General features: G+C 37.8%; 1 protein-coding gene across 1 annotated transcript in view; it reads left to right on the forward strand.

Moving 5' to 3' along the window:
• pts (6-pyruvoyltetrahydropterin synthase) overlaps positions 1–22,066 on the forward strand; it is a 30,434-nt gene extending 8,368 nt beyond the window's left edge. Inside the window, exons 2-6 of the mRNA XM_069929473.1 lie at positions 11,883–11,962; positions 15,481–15,503; positions 18,174–18,230; positions 18,459–18,529; positions 21,239–22,066. Of these exons, the coding sequence (XP_069785574.1) occupies positions 11,883–11,962; positions 15,481–15,503; positions 18,174–18,230; positions 18,459–18,529; positions 21,239–21,362 (355 nt within the window). The 3' untranslated portion in view covers positions 21,363–22,066. The remainder of the gene's footprint in view (positions 1–11,882; positions 11,963–15,480; positions 15,504–18,173; positions 18,231–18,458; positions 18,530–21,238) is intronic.
• Positions 22,067–22,377: the final 311 nt, after the last annotated feature.

Here is a 22,377-nt window from a genome sequence, read left to right on the forward strand (position 1 = left end):
CCTTAAGGCCCACTATCTTTATATTGTTTCTCCTATTGTAGTTTTCAATTATATCCATCTTCTGAGCTAACAACTCCTGTGTTTCCTTAACTTTTTTATCAGATTTTTCCAATTTCCTTTTCAACTCGTCCACTTCCATTTCTATGGCTGTTTCTCGTTCTTCCACCTTGTCTACTCTTTTCCCTATTTCTGTCACTACCATCTCTAATCTACTCACTCTTTCTTCTGTACCTTTTATTCTTCTTTTAATTTCATTAAATTCTTGTCTGCCATTCTTTTACTGCTTCCATATATTCTTCAAAAAATTTCCTATCTATGTACAGTCCATTCCCTTTATCTTCTATTTCTCTGTGCAGAGCTTGATGTTCTCCCTCCTCTTCCCCTGAGTCCACTCCAGGACCTGTGACCTCTACCTCTCTTCCTTGTATCTGTGTCTCTTCTGACTTTCTTGTTGGGCAGTTTATCTCAGTTTGCTGGGTATTTTTTTAATTAATGGTGTCTTGATGTTGGTCCTCTTCCTCTGGGCTGGTCATCTGTTGAGTCTCTGATTTCCTTTTTTCATTCTCCTCCCTCTCGTTCCCATTATTTTCTGTATCTTCCCGCTGGGAGCCCTGCTGTCGGGTCTTACTCAGCTGTTCGAGCTGTGGAGTTCCACTCCACAGCTGGTCCCCCCCTCCCGTCGGTGTTGTCTTTGTCGTGTGCACTATGTTTGGCTCCGTGAGCCATCCTTGTAGTCCTGCGCTCGGTGGGTCGCGACCCTTCGGGGTTTCCACTGAACTCAGGGAGTGGCCTCCTCTTTCCACAGCGGGTCCCTGCTTCTTTGTACAGGTAAGGCCTTCACCTTTCTCTTTTGACATCTTTCCTCCTTCTTTTCTTCCTGTTGTTTTTGGCTTTTCTTTCTTTGGTGCCATTTCCTCCACACCTTTTTTTATTTGTTGTGGTTTGTGTGTCTGTGGCTTTGCTTTTCTTTACTTTTTGCCTTCTTTTCTGGAGAGGGGTGGTATTCTTCTAACGGCCACTACTCCATCACGTGACTCCACTTCTATCTGCCCAATAATCTTCAGGAAACACAAAAGTTAAATCATTTTCCAATTTAAGCTTAGAATCCTCCCATTCTAGCTTATCCATATTATCTTGTAGTACTTGATACATAGCAGAAATATAACCCCTTTTTGATATAGAAGAAATCAAAGACTCGAATTCCATCAATACAGGTAATATCATCTCTCTACCATACATATTTTTCACAAAAGATCGAAGTTGATAATAAAAAAGAAGAATTTTCAGCAATATCAAAATGTTCTTTCAATTGAGTAAAAGAAAGAAACTGACCATCTGCAAAACAATCCTGTAATATTCTTATACCCTTAAAATCCCAACTCTTTAAATTATTATTATACATTGAAAAAGAAATAAGATGATTATTATATAATGGAGTTAAAATTGACAATTTACCTTTTGATCCTAAATTTTTTTTTGTCCATAACTTCAAGAAATGTTTTAATATCAGCATATTCCTGCAACAAATTTACATTCCATCGAAATATAAATTGAGGGACCGCAACTTCAGATATACAAGCCATCTCATCTTAAGCCCAACCTGGAGGCTGGTCCAAATCCATAAATCCACTCATAAATTTCAACTGGGCTGCTTCATAATAATTCTGAAAATGAGGTAATTGAAGCCCACCTTAGGCATACTTCCAAGTAAGTTTGCTTAATGCTACCCATGGTAATTTACCTTTCCATAAAAATTCTCTCGTAACTTTATTTAAATCCTGAAATAAACTCTTTGTGATAGAACATGGTATTGATTGAAATAAATATTGAATATGAGGAAAAATGTTCATCTTAATACAATTAACTCGACCAATTAAAGTTAACGGAAGATCTTTCCACTTAATTAAATCTGCTTTAATCTTTTTTAAAATAATGGAACATAATTTAACTTCTATAAAGATTGATACTCAGTATTTACAGTTATTCCTAAATATTTAATTTTGTCAGACCATTTCAATTTTATAATATTTTTATACTCTGAATAATCTCCTTCTCCAACTGGTAAAATTTCACTTTTATTCTAATGAACTTTATATCCAGACAATGTTCCATAATGTAATAAACATTCCTGTAAATGTGGCAATGATTGTTCTGGGTTTGTTAAATATATCAAAACATCATCTGCAAAAAAATTAATCTTATACTCTTCATCCATAACTCTCATCCCTCTTATCTATTCATTCTGCCTTATTAATTGCTATTGCCTCAATAGCCAATGCATCTATAAGATGAACATACTACTTCTGAACTTTCATAGGAAAAAAATAATAGAGTGATCTGATATAACCCTACTTTTATTTTCTGCCTGTAATATCCTTCCTTGTAAATGTGCCGATACTAAAAAGAAATCTATTCTGAAGAATGAATCATGTCAATAAGAATAAAAAGAAGAATCTTTCTCTATAAGATAACCCTTTTCCAAATATCTACTAAATTTAAATCCTTCATCAAAGCCCCAATTTGTATCGCCATCTTTGATTTCTTTATACATTTTGGGGATCTATCAAACAAAGGATCCAAAACACAATTAAAATCTCCCCCAACTAAAATATTTTCATTAGCTTGACTTAATAACAAAAAAGCATCCGAAATAAAACACTCATCATCCACATTAGGTGCATAAATATTAAGCAAAGTCCAAAATTAATTAAAAATTTTATAATTCACCTTTGAAGCCCTTCCAGTATTCCCTTCCATAGTATGCAACTCAAAAGACAAATCCTTATGAATTAAAATTGCTACACCCTTTGCCTGAGAATTAAATGAAGAAAAGAACACATGTCCAACAGAATCTCTTTTCAATTTCAGATGTTCTTTTTCAGTCAAATGTGTTTCTTGTAAAAAATCAATATCAATTCTCATTTTCTTAATATAAGCTAAAACTCGCTTTTGCTTAATTGGAACAAGCAAGCTGGCTTCTAGAGACAGGTTGTGCAGTTTTGGAAGGGATTGCTTACCATATGGACAATGTATCTCAACAAATGACTCGAGGGTTTTTAGAAATGACAACTAAAATATCTAATATGTCTGAAGATATATCTACACTTAAGAAGGATGTCAATAAATGTATTAAATCAGTGGATACAGTGCAAGATCTTTTTTTTAATTGTATTAACTTTTTCTGAATGTAAAGATCAAGTTGTACATAATAAGGGAAAAAATAGAGGAAGTGGAAGATTCGTTTGTGGATTGGGGAATCCAGAAGAAAGATTTACTGAAAAAAAATTGATTTGTTGGCAAATCAAAGTCTGAAAAATAATGTGAAAATTGTGGGTCTTCCAGATGATATTGAAGGGTCCAATCCAATAAAAAATTTTAAGAATTGGATCCCCAAGGTGCTGGGTAAAGAGTTTTTCTTGGGAGGTCTAGTATTGGAGAGGACACATAGAGCTTTACGAAAGAAACCGATACTGGGACCACCACCACGAGCAGACTTAATTCAGTGCCTGAACTACCAAGACAGAGAAATTATCTTACGGCTGGCGGTACAGAAGGGAAGACAAAATCGATCTCCAATAATGATTCAGAACAATGGATTATTTTTCTATGCAGATTTGAGTGAGAAATTAGGCATCGACAGGAGTTTAATTCGGCTAAAGAAGTGTTGTGGCGGAAGGATTAGAAATTTGCTTTTCGACATCCTGCTGTGTTGAAGGTTTTTTTTGACACAACTTTATTTATTCGTTCAACAAGGTTATTACATACAGAGGTAAAAGTACAAATTGTGAACAATAAAAAAAATTATTTAAAAAAAAAAGAGAAGAGAAACCCCCTCCCCTCCCCCTCTCAGCCAGCTCTCTTTAGGAGAGCCAAAAACAACTAAGATATAAACTAAAAAATATTTACTAAAATCTAATCAAAGTAAAATTAAATGTTCTGAATATAAAGACCACTTATTAAGAAAAAAGAATAATTATGTAAAACATATGTAATTTTTTCCATTAACAAACAAGGTTTCATCTTAATCATGCCATCTATTAATATCAATCACATTAGCATTTTTCCATGTACTTGCTATACACTTTTTTGTACAGATAAAGCTAAATATACAAAAGCAATCTAAAATTTATCTAATCCCAAATCTTTCAAAGGCTTCAACTTGCCCAACAAAAATATTGTTGGGTAATATATTATTAACTTTATTAATTCTTCACTCTTTATTTTGAGGGGGGGGGAAAGGGGGGGTTGGACTAATTTGAGTTGGGTTATTAATGTGTAATAATTATTGGGGAGGGTATAGTTTATTTAGATTACTGATATTGTATTGTAATTTTATTATTTTATTCTTAATTTTTTTAAAAATGTAATCCTATATGTTATTCATGTTATAAAATGTTAAATAAAGTTTAAAAAATAATATTGTCGGGTCTAAAAGTAATGTTCCAAAAACAATTGAATTGCTTTCCAAAAAGATTGTATATGTACACATAACCAAACGGCATGAAAAAAAGTTCCAACTGAATTACTACATCTAAAACAAGAGTCTGATTCACTAAAATCATTTTTTTTAACTTTTCAGGTGTTAAATACAATTGATGTAAAAAATTGTAATTAACCATTGCATAATGAACATTTATCAATCTAGTAACACTATTATGGCAAATATCTAACCAATCATCCTTGGAAAAATTAAGGTTAATATCCTTTTCCCATTTAATCTTAAATCTATCCCATCCCCTTTTTTCCATACTCTCCTGTAGTATTTGATACATCAATGAAATATATTCCTTCTTTTGTACAGTCACAAGAAAAGATTCAAATTTAGTCAATTTAGATAAAGTCGTATCTCTACCAAATATTTGTTTTACTAAAGATCGAAGTTGATAATAAGCAAATAAAGAATTCTCATTAATACCAAAACCTTCCCTCATTTGATTAAAGGATAAAAATTTACCTTCTTTAAAACAATCCCCCAGATTTTTTATACCTTTAGATTTCCAATTTAATAAACATTGATTATGCATTGAAAAAGGAATAAGTTGATTATTATATAACGGTGTTAAAGTCAATAATTTACCCTTCGAACCTATTGCTTATTTTTTCTCATCCATAACTTCATTAAATGTGCTTTAGTATAGGCACATTATATTGTTGTAATAAATTTAAATTCCACCGAAACAAAAATTGATGTATTTCAAATTCAAAAATATTCACCAATTCAATTTTAGCCCAACTAGGGGTCCCTTCCAAATCCATTAAAGAACTAATAAATTTAAATTGAGCTGCCTCATAATAATTTTGAAAGTGTGGTAAAAGTAATCCTCCTAATGCATATTTCCAGGTCAACTTATTCAAAGCTACTCTCTCGGAAATTTACCTTTCCATAAAAATTCCCTAACCATTTTATTTAAATCTCAGAAAAAAAATTCTTAATAAGTAAACATGGAATTGACTGAAACAAATATTGTATACGTGGAAAGATATTCATTTTAATTGTATTTATTCTTCCAGTTAAATTTATAGGAAGATCCTTCCACTTAATCAAATCAGCTTTGATCTTTTTCATTAATGGTACATAATTTAATTTATATAAAGATTGATAATCAACATTCACATTTGTACCCAAATATTTATTTCGATCAGTCCACTTCAAATTGATAATATTCTTATAAACTGAATAATCTCCTTCACCTATCGGTAAGATTTCACTTTTTTCCAATTAACTTTATATCCAAACAAAGATCCATATTGTGTTAAACACTCCAAGTGTAAAAGTGACTGAACTGGATTTGTTAAATACACCAGTACATTGTCAGCAAATAGATTAATTTTATACTCCTCATCTAAAACTCTACCTTGTATCTGTGTATTTTTGTCATATCAGCTGTGCTAAAGGTTCAATTACTAATGCAAACAAAGCTGGGGATAAAGGACAACCTTGTCGAGTTGAACGAGTTAATTTAAAAGGTTCCGAGATCTGACCATTTGTCAATACCCTGGCTATTGGTTTATTATATAAAGCTTTAATCCAACCAATAAAAGAAGGATCAAACTTAAATTTCTCTAAAACTTTCAATAAAAAATTCCACTCAACTCTATCAAAAGCCTTTTCTGCATCGAGAAATATCACCATCGGGTGGTCAGGGCATTGTCGGTATTTATTAATCAAACTAATCACTCTAAGAATATTATCTGAAGCATACCTATTCTTTATGAAACCCGTTTGATCAACATGTATCAACTTAGGTAAAAATTTAGCCAATCAATTCACTAATACTTTAGCTATTATTTTATAGTCTACATTTAACAAATAAATTGGTCTATATGAAGACGCCTTCAACGGATCTCTATCCTTCTTAGGAATTACGGTAATTAAGGCACTAGAGCATGATTCAGGTAAATCATAATGTTCATTAATCTGTCGTAACACATCTCCAAACATTGTAGATAAATCATCATAAAATACCTTATAAAATTCAACCGAAAACCCATCATCACCAGGTGATTTTCCATTCGGCATTTCCAACATAGCCAATTTAATTTCTAAATCAGTAAAAGGAGCCTCCAGCTCCAATATATCTTCTTCTAATACCAGTAATTTCAACATCGATTAAAAAAGAGTCAAGCGATTCGCTCTCCTGTTTTTCCTCAGAAGTATATAATTTCTTATAAAATGAATAGAATTCATCATCAATCTCACAAGGTTTGTAAGTAACAGTCAAATATCGTCTGACTGCATTAATAACCCTTGATACCTGTTCTTTCTTTAACTGCCATGCAAGTACCTTATGCGCTTTCTCATCCCATTCATAATACCATTGTTTAGATTATTTATCAAGCATTCAAATCGATAAGATTGCAACATATTGTATTTCAATTTCAATCTAGACAATTCTATTTTTTGATTTTCTGTCTCATCTCTCTGAAATTCCTTTTCTAATTCATCAATCCGTTTCTCTAATTCAAGACTCTCGGTCAAATAATTCTTTTTAACCTTAGAGGTATAACTAATTATTTGACCTCTCAAGTAAGCTTTCATAGCATCCCACAATATAAATTTGCTCTGAATGGAATTAACATTTTCTTCCAAAAAGAGATTAATTTGTTTTTTTTAAAAACTCAATAAATTCCATTTTTTTAACATCGTATTGAATCTCCAACGAGAAGCTGCACGTACTTTTTCAGAACTTTCATAAGTAAAATACAACAAAGAATGATCTGAAATTACCCAACTTTTATATTCTGCCTAGAATATTTTCCCCTGAAAATGTGCCGATAATTTAAAAAAAAATTCTATTAAAAGATTCATGTCTAGACGAATAAAAGGAGAAGTCCTTCTCTGTTGGGTTGAGACGTCGCCAAATATCCACTAAATTAAAATCTTTCATCAAAGCTCGGATTTGAATTGCCATTTTAGATTTTTTAACATTTTTTGGAAATTTATCTACTAAAGGTTCCAAAACACAATTAAAATCTCCTCCAACCAGAACATTTTCATTGGCTTGTCCCAGAAGCAAAAATGCATCTGAAATAAATGCTTCATCATCACATTCGGTGCATAAATGTTGAGTAAAGTCCAAAATTCATTAAAAATCTTACAATTCAACTTAAGAATACATCCTGCATTCATTTCCATTTATTGTAATTCAAAAGGTAAATTTTTAGGTATCAAAATTGCTACTCCCTTAGCTTTAGAATTAAATGAAGAAAAAAAAAATGTCCAACCCAGTCCCTCTTCAATTTCATACTTTCTTTTTCATTCAAATGTGTTTCCTGTAAAAAAGCAGTATCAATCTTCATCTTTTTAATGCAAGCCAAAACCCGCTTACGCTTGATCGGGTTGTTTAATCCCTGAACATTAAAGGTAGCAAATTTCAAATTTGACATACCTAATACAATTACTAAATACCAAAAATAATCACAAAATTAATAATAACAAAAAAAATTGTTACATATAGGACCCTCAAATTAAATTATATAAGCCCTCCAAATAAAGATAATATTTGTTAATAAAGAAAAAACAACAAAAAAATCCCCAAAAAACTACCAAAAGGTAGTAACTCCCTAAAAAAAACTGGGTGTGGATTACCCACTAGTGACTGATGACTAACTAAGAAATCAGTGCAATCCCCTCCTCCCCAGCCAGCTAATCAAAAATATTAACTTATTACAAAAAAAATCAGCCTTGAGATTCTAGTCCAGATGGTGAACTCGTTTCAAGAGTAGGTGGACTCTTTCCATTCCCGTTCTTTCCCTTCACATTTCCAAGACCATCAGATTTTCTTTTAGGAGATAGTGGTGGACTTTATCTTTGTCCTCTGACATCTGGCAGCGAATTAGCAAAAACCATTGCTTCATGCTCATTTTCAAAGAATTGAGACTGATAGTTTCCATAAAACACTTTCAACACAGCAGGGTAACGAAAAGCAAATTTGTAACCTTTACGCCATAAAACATCTTTAACTGGATTAAATTCACATCGGCATCTTATGACATCTTGACTCAAATCAGGGTAGAAGAAAACTCTACTATTCTGAACCATCATTGGAGCTTGCCCTTGTCTTGCATTTTGAACTGCAAGTCGAAGAATTGTCTCTCTATCCATACAGTTCAAACAATGAACTATCACAGCTCTTGGGGGTTGACTAGGTAAGGGTGTTCTTCTTAAAGCTCCATGTGCTCTTTCTAATACCAATCCATCAGGAAAAGACTCTTTCCCCTAACATCTGAGGAATCCAATTTTAAAAAAATTTGACATGATCTTGACCTTCTATACCTTCTGGCAAATCCACAATTTTCACATTATTTCTTCTGATTTGATTTTCCAAATAGTCCATTTTTTTTTTTGTTAATTCTCTTTCCCGGGCTCCTAACTCTTTAACTGATTTTTCCACCTTTACTATTGTTTCTGTATTGGATTGTACTTGTTGTTTACATTCAGAAAAGGAAGTTTCAAATTTTTTAAAGTTTTCCCAATTTTCTTTAGCTTCTGCCTTAACCACAGTTAAGTCTGAACTCATATCGGTATTCACTTGAACCAGCTGGTGTAATGGACCAGTAATTATATCCAAATAAGAAGCAATACTTCAAACATCATATAAACAAGCTGAGATGCAATTTGGAATGCAGAATCCGGTTCCGTAATTTGTAACTCACTTTCTTCCAGCTCTTCTTCCATTTCCTGTGCAGTGGCTGAGAAAGGTAGGTCTTCTTCTGGTTATACATCAAAAGGCAGCATTCTAATTGTCTTGCTACGGGTTTGGACACCCAATGACGACCCCCCGACTTCCTCAGGGGGTCGTCGCTGTCCTCCCCCACAGACCATTTTTTAATAAAATTACGGAATCCTCTGTGATTGGCAGCGCTACTCACGTCCACAGTCGCTATAGACTGCGTGTCTAGCGTCACAGTCCTCTTTCTCCGTGCTCCCATCTTTTCCAATGGGGTTGTTCTTTGCAACAAGTCTCCAGGCTCGTGTCCAATTTCTCGGGAGCGTGCTTCTTCCTCCAGAAAACTGGTCGAACCAGCGCAATCTTGAGATTGCTGTTACTTTAACTTTTGTCATTGAGGCTTGGAGATCACTGAAATCGAGTCCGAGGCTGTTCCAGGTCATTTAGGCCCCAATTCTTCTGCACTTCGAAACTGTATTTTTCTTTTGTAACTGAGACTTAGTTTTTTTTTTAACATTAGCAGCCATAATGGCTCACCAAAATATCAAACTAAAAATTAAAATTTTTAAATTGAAAATAAAGGGTTAAAAAACGGGTACTTAAAAGTCTGACCAGGGAGGTCAGGGATTACATGTCTAGTCTCTACGCCATCTCGCCACACCCCCATTGTGTTGAAGGTCTTTTATGGCGATTTTCAATCTTAATTTTTTGAGAATGATCATGATGTGTTAGTTTTTGCTAATTCATTACCAGATTTACATGGTCATGGAAGAGCTTCGACATCATTGCCTAAAAGGAGGGCCAATGGAAATGGGCAGAATGGAAGGAATGGGAAAAATGGAAAGAAAGGGGTTTTAACACAAAGTCTTATTGATATTGAAGATCCGGAACAATCATTGGGAATGGAGTCATTGGGTTGAATATCTTTATAGTACTGAATTGTATTAATATGAATGATGTATTTTTGGCTGGGGAGGGTGGACTGCACTGAAATCTTTGATAGTCATCTGCCACTTGTGGGGTTTACCACACCCAGTTATTTAGGGCGTTACTACTTTGGGTAGTGTTTGTTTTTTTTTGAGGGGGAATAATTAAAATCTTTATATATATATATATATATATATATATATATAAAATGTATTTTTTTTAATATATTTTGTATTAAGTGACTATTGTCAGTTTGTTAAGATGTCTAATTTGAAATTTGCAACTTTTAATGTTCAGGGGTTAAATAATCCAAAGTAGCTGCAAAGCATTGAAGTGGAAGCCAATACAGTGGGTGGTCAAAACGGCCAAGAAGGTCACTAGGGTCTCCCTGTCCATAATTGACAATGTTTAGTGGGAGAGTTGCTTCAATAGAGTTCAAAGAAATTTTGAGCTTTTTTCATCCAGCACACGATATCTTTGTCCATCTACCATCAAAAAGGAGGTACAGGAGCATCAAAATCTGGACTGCCAAGCTGGAGAATAGCTTCTTCCTGTTGGCTGTGAGATTGATGAATGGTATCCTGCAACTGATACTCCTTTTACACAGAGGATTCAAGCCGGGTAGTGTCCGCTTTTTGAATGCTTCACCTAAATGAACACATTGAAGGTGGATTGGGGGGTGGGGGGGTGGGTCCTGAACTTGACCCGGCTTTTATCTACCAAGGTAGATAGTATCAGAGGCGAAGTGGGGCTGTACTACACGTCCCGCCTCTTTTGCTTTGGGCAGCTGGCTTGCTGTGCACTAGGACTCACTGACCCTTCTTCTGTCTGAACAAGCAAGCCGGCTTCTAGAGACAGGTCCGTGTTTCAGGCAATAGCACAGCTTTTCAGCAAAAAGGGGATGAGTAAATCATCCCAATATATTTATTATATGTATATTTGTGACTTTTATGTGCTGTGTATTATTTGTGCATCGTGGTCCAGAGAAACACTCCGGATGATGTACGATGATTATAAACTTGAACTTCACCAATGCAGGCAAATTCCTGGTAAATCTCCTCTGCACCCTCTCCAAAGTCTCCAGTTTATTTATGAGTAATCAAGCTTCTTGTGCTTTAAAGTGCCTTTTTTCCAGTTGGTTCCAAATGTCTGGAGGGCATCATTATAATCCATGAGCAGGGCTTTAGTTTCTGCTAACTGAAACCATGGCAGCGTGTCAGGAGTTTGTACTGCAGGCACAGGCATGTGGTATGCCCAAGGGCTGAGTGCTGACAAGGGCTGAATTCTGTAAACTATTAATGAAAACCAGTGTGGGGAAAAAATACTGTAACCCTTGAAATCCATTTTGAAAAAGCAATACCCATTTACAGTTTAAAAAAAAACAGGAGTGTAGCTAGGAGGGAAGGAAGGGGACAGGAGAGGAGGGCAATTGGAGAGAGGAGGGAGGCCTGGGGGCTTTGTGGGCTGGTCGCAAAACTTGTGCTCGTGTGCACACGCGCAGAGCTGTGGTTGTGGCACCTTTTTATGTGCTCTAGCTTCCCCTTAAGTCAAAACCTGGCTACACCACTGGTAAAAATCCTTTTATCCTAAATTCAAGCAATCAGTAAAAATTCAAAGAAATTAAATAGGTTAAAAAAATACAGTAGTTTAAAATCAGCATACCTCACTGTTAGTTCATCAATTACACAACACAGTCAAGCAACTGGAAAATACACTCATTCGGTATCTAATAATCCCCTTTGGTGTCAGATACCAGGGGGTTTTACTGTATAATTTGTTTTCCAGTAATTTACTGAGTGCTGAAGATAACAAGAGAATTTTTGGAAAGTGTAATAACCCAAATGGTCATGGACATAACTACAAAGGTCAGTATCTAATGAATGGTTTGTTTGCATAAGCATGTAATTGAAGGAATGTGTGGCTCGCAATTGGCTGAATCCAGATACAACATGGGACTCTTTCCTCCAGATCTCCTTTAAATGATTTTAGCTTATTGGCCTTGAAAAAGCTGGCTGCACCAATTTATGGCTCAAAAAAATGATGATATCTGAAATTTAGTCCAGAGTTATGGACAAGAATTAAGATTTATTGTCATGGACAAGTCATGAAATTCAGTGTTTTGTGGCAGCGTCACAGTGCAAGCATTCATATTATAACATTACTATAAAAAATAATTATAACAGTGCACGGAAAGTAAGGCCGTGTCTTTGGTTCACTGATTATTCAGGGATCTGATGGCAGCGGGGAAGAAGCTGACCTTGTGCCGCTGAGAGCTCGTCTTTAGTCTCTTGCACCTTTTCCTTGATGGTAGCTGGGTGAAGAGGGCGTGGCCTGAGTGGTGGGAGATAGAGGCTGTTTTTCTGAGACACCGCCTTGTGTAGATGTCCTTGACCGAGTGAAGTCTGGTGCCTGTGATGTCGCAGGCCGAGTTAACAACCCTCTGGAGTTTATTCTTGCCCTGAGAGTTGGTGCCTCCATACCAGGCAGTGATGCAACCAGCCAGAATGTTCTCCATTGTACACCTCTAGAAGTTTACGAGAGTCTTCGGTGACATACCGATTCTCCTCAGAAACCTCACAAACTATAGCCGCTAGTGAGCCTTCTTTGTGATTGGCCGTGCAATCCACTGCAAAGCTAATTTGAGTTTCTATCTTTGAGTTTCTCCATTAATATGTTAACTGCTAGCTTGTGCCAACCCAGTGTTGGAAGAGATACATTGGTGAGGATTTCCAAGTCCTGAGTCACTTAAGATATGATCCATCTGTCTCCTATCCTCACCCTTTTCCTTTCTCCTATTAGCTACTCTTGGCACTCTCCCCATCACTTTTCAATTGCTTTCTCTTCTACCCTTTGACCTATATCCACCTGTCATTCTCTTACCTGTTAGCCTAAGCTTCTCACCCTTCCTCTCCTCCTCCCCACCTTTTTATCCGGGTGCCTGTCTAGTTTTTTTTTTCTTGTACCTGACAAAAGGCCCAGGCCAGAAATGTTGGCCACTTTTTACTTGTAATGGATACTGCGCAACCTGCTGAGTTTCTCCAACACATTCCTGTATTGCACTCCATAAGACAGAGGAGCCGAAGTGGGTTATACAGCCCATTGAGTCTGACCTGCCATTTAATCATGAGTTCATCCATTTTCCCCACTCTAAAGGCTTCTCTCCCTAACCTCTGATGCTGTGGTGTTTGGGAAAGTATTGGGTTCAGTGGGTTCACAGAGAAATGAATCTGGACACAAGTGTTACAATTAAAGCTAACTTTTGAGACTTGGGACTGAGAATTAGCAAGGACTGGATGAGCTGAATGGTCCTCTTCAATTCATGGGAAATATGTGATAAAGGAAAGAATGAAATGGCTTCTTCCAATCGCCTTCACCTCTGCAACTATCCAATCTGCCTGGACCTAAAATCCAGACATTCCTGAGCCATACTAGTCCAAAACCAGGTGTTAATACTTCCTGCAGGCTCCACTATCTTACTTCAACCTTGTTAATCTATCCAAAGTCAGGCCTGATCATTGCATTAGCCCTTTGTTTATCTCTTCCACCCCCAAACCCCACCACCTTCAGACTTAAATGCCAGCCAAGCATGCTTTAAACTCCGAAACCACACAACAGATGTGGGGTGGTGGGTGCAGCGGTTAGCGCAATGCCTTTACTGGGCCAGTGATCAGGACCGGGGTTTGAATCCCACACTGTCTGTACGTTCTCTCCATGTCTGCATGGGTTTTCCTCAGGCGTTCCAGTTTCCTCCTGCCATTCAAAATTTACCAGGGTGTAGTTTAATTGGGTGTAAATTGGGCGGATTGGACTCTTGGGCTGAAATAGCTTCTTACCATGTTATATGTCTGTAGAGCTCGTCGAAAGAACCAAAGACTTGTTGATCCAAACCAAGGCTTTTATTAGCAAAAGACAGGAGCTCTTCACAGGTGGCCGACCAGTCCGGAATGATCCGACCTGGCTAGGGACACAACCCTTTAAGGCCCAGACAGTAGGCGTGGCTAAGCTCTCAGCCAATCGCTGTAAGCACAGTCATTACATACTCTAGTTACTGTAACTATATACATTGGTGATAGTCTGTACTATCACAAAGTCTAATTTTTTTTAAATTAACAGGGCGGTGCTGTTACAGTACCAGTGACCATGGTTGGAATATGGTGTTATCTGTAAGGAGCTTGTATGTTCTCTCCGTGTCAGCGAGGATTTCCTCTGGGTACTCTGATTTCCTCCCACCCTTCAAAACCTATCGAGTTTTAGGTAATCGGGCAGCACGGGCTCTTGGACTGAAAGGGCCTGTTACCGTGCTGTGTGTCTAAATTTAACACTTGTATCAGAGCAAGAACCTTCAATGGCCATCCATTTTGGTGCATCAGAATTTCCAGGAAGGAGTTCTATTGTAGCATGTCAGCCTGCTACAAAAAAAGGGAGAATATTGACCACGTCAGTGATTCTTGGTCTGAGTCGGTGCATTGGTGCACATTGTCTCCTGCCTGCATCTGTTAAAGGCTGCTATAAAGCACTCTGTTCACTAGGTCTTACTACGTTGTTGTTGAGCCTCCCATATTTTTTAAGTCTGTGCACCTTTGCCTCAACTCTGCATGAAAAGTTGACTTCATACCTTTTAAGCTACTCACCATAATATATACCATAGCCAGTTCATTCTTCCCTTTATCCCATATTTCCCATGACATTGAAGAGGACCATTCAGCTCATCCAGTCCTTGCTGATTCTCACAGATCCCTCTCAGTCCCAAGTCTCAATTATTCGGGCGATTTGAATCAGGTTGAGTCATGTGCTCCCTGGCTCGAGATCACTGGATCTGATTGGTATCATTGCATGTGACCTCCGCTCTATCAACAATTTATCAGCCAAACTCTCTGATTTCTCTGCACCTGACGCTTCCCTGCCGGAAGAGTATAATTGGCTGATTATTTCCTTGTGTTGCTCAACATTGTTTGAAAAGCAAGAAGATATTTTTTTAATATATGTGAAGGCGTCATGATAAAGAGGGGAGCTCTAAACTAGTGTGGCCAAATTCTCTGGAGTAGATTTTCCTAAGAGCTGGTGATGGAGATTGCTTTAAAAAGTCGCATGCAACTTTGTGTTCCATGCTGTCTATTGGCTGTACAGAGATCAAAGAGTGGTGTGTTGCAGAATCACAGCTGTGGTAGCTTAATTCTCCCTCAACCTTGTGCATTTATTGCTTCTCAGTTGTAGTTCTCCCTCTTTAATAAAAGAATTGCATAAGCCCATAAGTTGAGAATCTATATTTAAAAAAAAATGAAAACATTTTACAGAATAGGCACATATTTCTAAAGAGTACAAGTGGTTTTTCAGGTTTCATTTTAATATCTAACTTATTATGTTTGTGGTTTTTTTATTGCAGTGGAAGTTACCCTGCGTGGTGAGGTGAGTTTTGAAGTTGCTGGCAAAAGACAAATGATCAAAAGCTATTTCACTCTGCTGGAGTCGAATAACCTGTCAAGAGTTCAATGACTAAAGAGAGGGGCTTGGCTTTAGAGAAAAGACACGAGTAAAGAATACCCAGCTAGTCTTTTAGCATACAAAATCCTCTAAAGAGATTCCATTGTCGGATTGCAATTAGGACAACAAAGGAGCTGTTTATTAATTGCTTCATAGTTGTAAATGTTTCAAATGATTTACTTTAATTTGTGGCTTGGTATCGAGGTAACATTTCGTGCTGAAGGCACTTCACGAGCTCTACCACCCGACTGAAGATTAAATGTGAAGCTAGTGGGGTGGATGGTGAGCACCAGGGGAAGGGGATTTGGAGCAGAGGTCTGGAAAATGCATGAGATGCATCAAGGGCTCAGTTAACCATGATGGAAGGGGAAGCAACGGTTCATGAAGAAGAAAGACTCATCATGTGTGGAAAGTCTCAACTTCTATGGAAAACTTGATTTTCCTGTCCTCCTGGATTGTCCAGGAGTCTCTGAATTTAAATAAAACCCCTTTGGAGATCTCCATGAGCAACCTGAGGTGCAAGCCTGTTTGCCAGTACATGCATGTAAGCTGATGTTCTGATTGTGTTTTGAAGCAATTTGAGGGTTTTCATTCAGAGGTATGGTTGGGCAAACTCCCTCTCCTCCCATGGACTGGGGAATGAGGTGGGGAAGGGAATGACTGGGGAATGGTGGATTAGAATCAGAATTTATTGTCATATTTATAACCATCTTACAATTTTATTATATAAACAAAAATAGTGCATGAAAAGTAAGGTAGTGTCTTTGGTTCATTGATTATTCAGGAATCTGATGGCAGCGGGGAATTAGCTGTCCCTTTGCCGCTGAGTGCTCGTCTTTAGGTTCCTGAACCTTTTCCCCAATGGTAGTAGAGTGAAGAAGCCATGGCCTGGGTGGTGGGAGTCTGAGGATAGAGGTTGCTTTTTTTTTTTAAAACACACCACTTCATGTAGATATCCTTGAAGGAGTGAAGTCTGGTGCCTGTGATGTCTCAGGCTGAGTTAACAGCCACTCTGGAGATTATTCTTGTCCTGAGAGTGGGTGCCTCCATACCAGGCAGTGATGCAACCAGCCAGAATACCCTCCACAATACACTTGAAGAGGTTTTTGAGAGTCTATGGTGACGTACCGAATCTCGGACACCTCACAAAGTATAGCCACTGGCGAGCCACCTTTGTGATTGGCAGGGGAGTGTGTAGCTGAAGTATTCAAGGAATAAGATGGCCCTCATGGCCAGTGAGGCTTGGTCACAGCATGAAGCCTGTCCCTAATCTAACTGGAAATTTGAACTGAGCCTATTTTGGTTATTACTGCAATGGCCTATTGAATTGTTTGGAATTTAAATGGGAAATTTTATAACATTTGAATCAAATACAAGTTGGCAACCTAAGACCAACTCTATTGTTTGCTGGCAGAGTAACAATGAAGCTGTAGAACAATTATTTTCCAATTTTGAAACCAGTTGATATTAACTGGAAATTTCATCGCTTGTAAAGCCCTTTATTTACAATCATTTATGAATGAACAAATAATTGTGGCACGGTTGGCATAGTGGTCAACACAACGCCTTTACAGCCCCAATGATTGGGACCCAGGTTCAAATCCCACGCTGTCTATAAGGAGTTTGTACATTCTCCCTGTGTCTCCATGGGTTCCCCCCGGGGGCTCTGGTTTCCTCCCACTCTTTAAAATGTACTGGGGATATAGGCTAATTGGGTGGCATTGATTCATGGGCCAAATTGGCCTGTTACTGTGATGTATGTCTAAATTTAGAGAAATTTAGAAAGTCCAAGATTCTGCAAGAGCTGCTAATAGTCAATTGGTCAGGCAACATCTGTGAAGAGTCATTGTAACTACCTTTGCCAGGTAGTTAAAACTGAATGATAATCCATTGAATGCAGATAGCCATTGGGTAGATGGTGAAGACTAGGGAGCCTCTGTCCTTGTCCTGTCCAAAAAGAAATGGATTGAGAGCAGAATGTGGGAAAGAGATGAGATGCAGTCAAAGGATTGTTTAAGAACAATAGAGTGGAAGCAATAATTTAGGAAGACACCTTGGAGGCATTTGTGTTGGAAAATCTCATTGTTGGAGCAAATGTGGTAGAAGTGGAGGAACAGTGAGTCATTGCAATGCGGGAGGAAGAGTAGCCGGGATAGGGAACGATTCAGGAAGGGATGTTTGTTGCTACCTCTATGCTTGAGTTGGAGACCGTCAGGTTTAAGAAGGGAAGAGTCAAAGATGGACTTTGGGGAAAGTGAGATCACAATGCAAATTGGCAGAAAGGTAATTACATGTTTGAGTTCTGCCAAAAGGTCTTTGATTTGAGATGTTAACTCTGTTTCTTTTGCCACAGTTGCCTCCTGACCAGCTAAGGGTGGCAACGTTTCAGCATTTCCAATTTTTTTTTCAGCTTTTCCAATTTTCGGGGGGGGGGGGGGGATTTCTGATTTCTGGCAATAGTTTTTTTTGTACTTTTCACCAGTATTAACATTTCAGGTTAATGTATTTCATGGGTCATCACATGGCTCTTTTTATCTTTCTATGTGTCATGAGTGAAGAACAATGAATGTAACTTCAATTTACGATATGTTTCAGGTCAATCCAGTCACTGGTATGGTGATTAATATCACAGAACTGAAGGAACACCTGCAGGTAACAATTACATTGAGGAAGATTTTTTTTTATTAAGGAACAGGGCAAGTCACTCTGCCTCATTGTGTTGCATGCCCAGGGTTATGGAGGGTGCATATTTAAAAAAGAAATACCTTGGTTATTAATTGAGGTGTATGGCTGATGTTTATAGCCTTTCAAGAAATTAAGGAAATAACATTTGGTTTAATGTTGATGCCAAATTCTTGCCTGTTTTTCTTTCCTTAATAGGAAGTCATTATGAACCAACTTGACCACAAGAACCTGGACAAAGATGTTCCATACTTTGCAAATCTTGTTAGGTAGGTAGATATTTTGTGTCTTGCATAAAATAAATCTTTAGAGGAAGTAGAAACCTGATAATGATCAGTTTATTGTTATATATATATATATATATATATATCTTTGGCTTGGCTTCGCTGACGAAGATTTATGGAGGGGGTAAAAGTCCACGTCAGCTGCAGGCTCGTTTGTGGCTGACAAGTCTGATGCGGGACAGGCAGACACGGTTGCAGCGGCTGCAGGGGAAAATTGGTTGGTTGGGGTTGGGAGTTGGGTTTTTCCTCCTTTGCCTTTTGTCAGTGAGGTGGGCTCTGCGGTCTTCTTCAAAGGAGGTTGCTGCCTGCCAAACTGTGAGGCGCCAAGATGCACGGTTTGAGGCGCCAAGATGCACGGTTTGAGGCGCCAAGATGCACGGTTTGAGGCGCCAAGATGCACGGTTTGAGGCGCCAAGATGCACGGTTTGAGGCGCCAAGATGCACGGTTTGAGGCGATATCAGCCCTCTGGCGGTGGTCAATGTGGCAGGCACCAAGAGATTTCTTTAGGCAGTCCTTGTACCTTTTCTTTGGTGCACCTCTGTCACGGTGGCCAGTGGAGAGCTTGCCATATAACACGATCTTGGGAAGGCGATGGTCCTCCATTCTGGAGACGTGACCCACCCAGCGCAGCTGGATCTTCAGCAGCGTGGACTCAATGCTGTCGACCTCTGCCATCTCGAGTACTTCGACATTAGGGATGAAAGCGGTCCAATGGATATATGTGTGTGTGTGTGTGTATATAGAGAGAGAGAGAGAGAGAGAGAGAGAGAGAGAGAGAGAGAGAGAGAGAGAGAGAGAGAGAGAGAGAGAGAGAGAGAGAGAGAGAGAGAGAGAGAGAGAGAGAGATATATAGAGAGAGAGATATAGAGATATATATATATTATATATATATATTATATATATATATATATACATACATATATATACACATATATATACATATATATATACATATATATACACATATATATATATAGAGATATATATATATTATATATATACACATATATATACACATATATATACACATATATATACACATATATATACACATATATATACACATATATATACACATATATATACACATATATATACACATATATATACACATATATATACACATATATATACACATATATATACACATATATATACACATATATATACACATATATATACACATATATATACACATATATATACATATATATATATATACACATACATACATACACACACACATATATATATATATATATATATATAGAGTACAATGTACACCTGCTCAGAATTTCTTGCTGCAGTTCATGAAAAATAACCACCATGGTTAACATTATATTAAAAAGAAATAATATAGAAGATGGATGATAAATGTTCACATTAACCATGATGCAAGGAAACAAAGCAGTGTTATAATTGTGCAGACACTTTTGGAGGGTCAGAGCAGCATCTGATGAAGTGTCACACCTCAGAAGCAAGGAAGGTAAAGGTAGGGAAAGCTAGTCTCTGATATCAAACTAAAAACATGGCATGGTTGGTTTAGCGGTTAGCGCAACATATTTACAGCGCCAGCAATCAGGACCGGTGTTTGAATCCCACGCTGTCTGTAAGGAATTGGTACGTTCTCGTGTGTCTGCATAGTTTTTCTCCAGGGGCTCCGGTTTCCTCCCGCTGTTCAAAATGTAGCAGGAGTGTAGGATGATTGGGTGTAAATGGAGTGGAACAGATGCGTGGGCAAAAATGGCCTGTTACCGTGCTGTATGTCTAAATTTAAAATTTAAAAAAAGATCATGCTTACAATGTGGATGAGACTAATGGGAAAACAATCAATAAGCACACAATAAAGAAAGGGAAGATAGATTATTAAAGTAGGCAGTACAAAATATAAAAACGGACACCATATTTTTTGCAATTGTACTTTAATCTGACAATTTTAGCTTTCCAGGAATCCATTCTAAATGGCTTTTATTTTGAAATATGAAGTGGCACTGGTTATAATCTCGAGTACCTCGACGTCGAGGTACTCGAGATGGCAGAGGTCGACAGCATCGAGTCCACGCTGCTGAAGATCCAGCTGCGCTGGATGGGTCACGTCTCCAGAATGGAGGACCATCGCCTTCCCAAGATCGTATTATATGGCGAGCTCTCCACTGGCCACCGTGACAGAGGTGCACCAAAGAAAAGGTACAAGGACTGCCTAAAGAAATCTCTTGGTGCCTGCCACATTGACCACCGCCAGTGGGCTGATAACGCCTCAAACCGTGCATCTTGGCGCCTCACAGTTTGGCGGGCAGCAGCCTCCTTTGAAGAAGACCGCAGAGCCCACCTCACTGACAAAAGGCAAAGGAGGAAAAACCCAACACCCAACCCCAACCAACCAATTTTCCCTTGCAACCGCTGCAATCGTGTCTGCCTGTCCCGCATCGGACTGGTCAGCCACAAACGAGCCTGCAGCTGACGTGGACTTTTTTACCCCCTCCATAAATCTTCGTCCGCGAAGCCAAGCCAAAGAAGAAGGTTATAATCTATCGCAGTTTCGACTAACAGTTTTGAAATTGCACCTTGATTTGCATCTACTTTGTTTTTTTTCCACTTGTGCTGTGGCGGTGATGAGAGGGAACTATTAAAGGGCAAATGACCATGTAAAATAAATCCAGAGCAATCTGTATAACTGATCTTTTTTTGTTTAGTACCACTGAAAATGTAGCTATCTACATCTGGGAAAATCTACAGACCCGCCTCCCACCCAATCTACTCTATGAAGTAAAGGTATATGAAACCGATAAGAATATTGTTGTTTACCGTGGAGAATAAAGAAGATGTGTTGAGTTTTTGTCGTGTTGCTGTCTCTCACATTGAAGTCAAGAAAAAACCCATCTCAGCAAAGTCCCTAGGCCGCAAACTTGCTGCTGCTTCTCCATTAAATTCTGTTAACTTTGCAAATAATTTACAAGGATTAGAGATGAGAACTCTAAAGTTCCCAAAGATCCATGCTCACATCTTATTGTTGCTGAAAGGGCACCAGAGTTTCTCCATGCATTTTGAGTGAAGAGATTTTCTTCTGATCCACCTGTTTTCTACTTGCTGCATAATTTAAAGTAATTCTCTGCATGGCCATTGTCTGTTTAATCGAGTGGTCACAAAATAAATACATTGTGACTTGAAGCACTGCCCTACCAATATTGTGACAGAGAAAATGGCAGAAGTTGTGATACTGGATTTCTGCTTTTAGTGGAAAATGGTCATTTGAATTTGTGAATGCCTAGTTGGAGCCCCGAACTACCTCCATTTCTCACAATGCTTCTTTTGTGAAATCATTCCTGCAGCGGTTGTTCAAAACCACTTGTACACAATACTGATTCCATGGGCCATGATTAAAGGAAATGCAATGAGAGAAACTTGCTTTTAAATGACCAAAAAAAATCCTCGAGCCAAATAAAAGACTGAATTTATGAAGGATTAATTAATGGTGTAAAGCTCAATGGCTGTTGCAATATTAAATTATTTTAAATTATTGATATAGGCTTCTCATTGCTGTTTTTTTTTTTGTCCAGTGTCAATTTTCTCTCTCCTACATACTGTGACAGAGTATTATAGAGGTGCTTGGGAGATAAATTGGGAAAGGTTTGTTAGAGCAAGTCACACAGAAACAATTTAAAACACAGAATTTTTGCAGGAGCTTTTGCAAGAGAGCTCAGACTCATGATGGACTGTTTGCCAAAGGCAACAAATGTAACAACAGGCAGTAGCAGCTTTGTCTGGAAAATAGAATTTACTGTCTGGAAGGTCATGTGATCTTTGCAGGCAGAGAGCAGAATAAAAAACAAGC

Source organism: Narcine bancroftii, chromosome 3 (genome assembly GCF_036971445.1).
Source record: "Narcine bancroftii isolate sNarBan1 chromosome 3, sNarBan1.hap1, whole genome shotgun sequence".
Lineage (NCBI taxonomy): Eukaryota > Metazoa > Chordata > Chondrichthyes > Torpediniformes > Narcinidae > Narcine > Narcine bancroftii.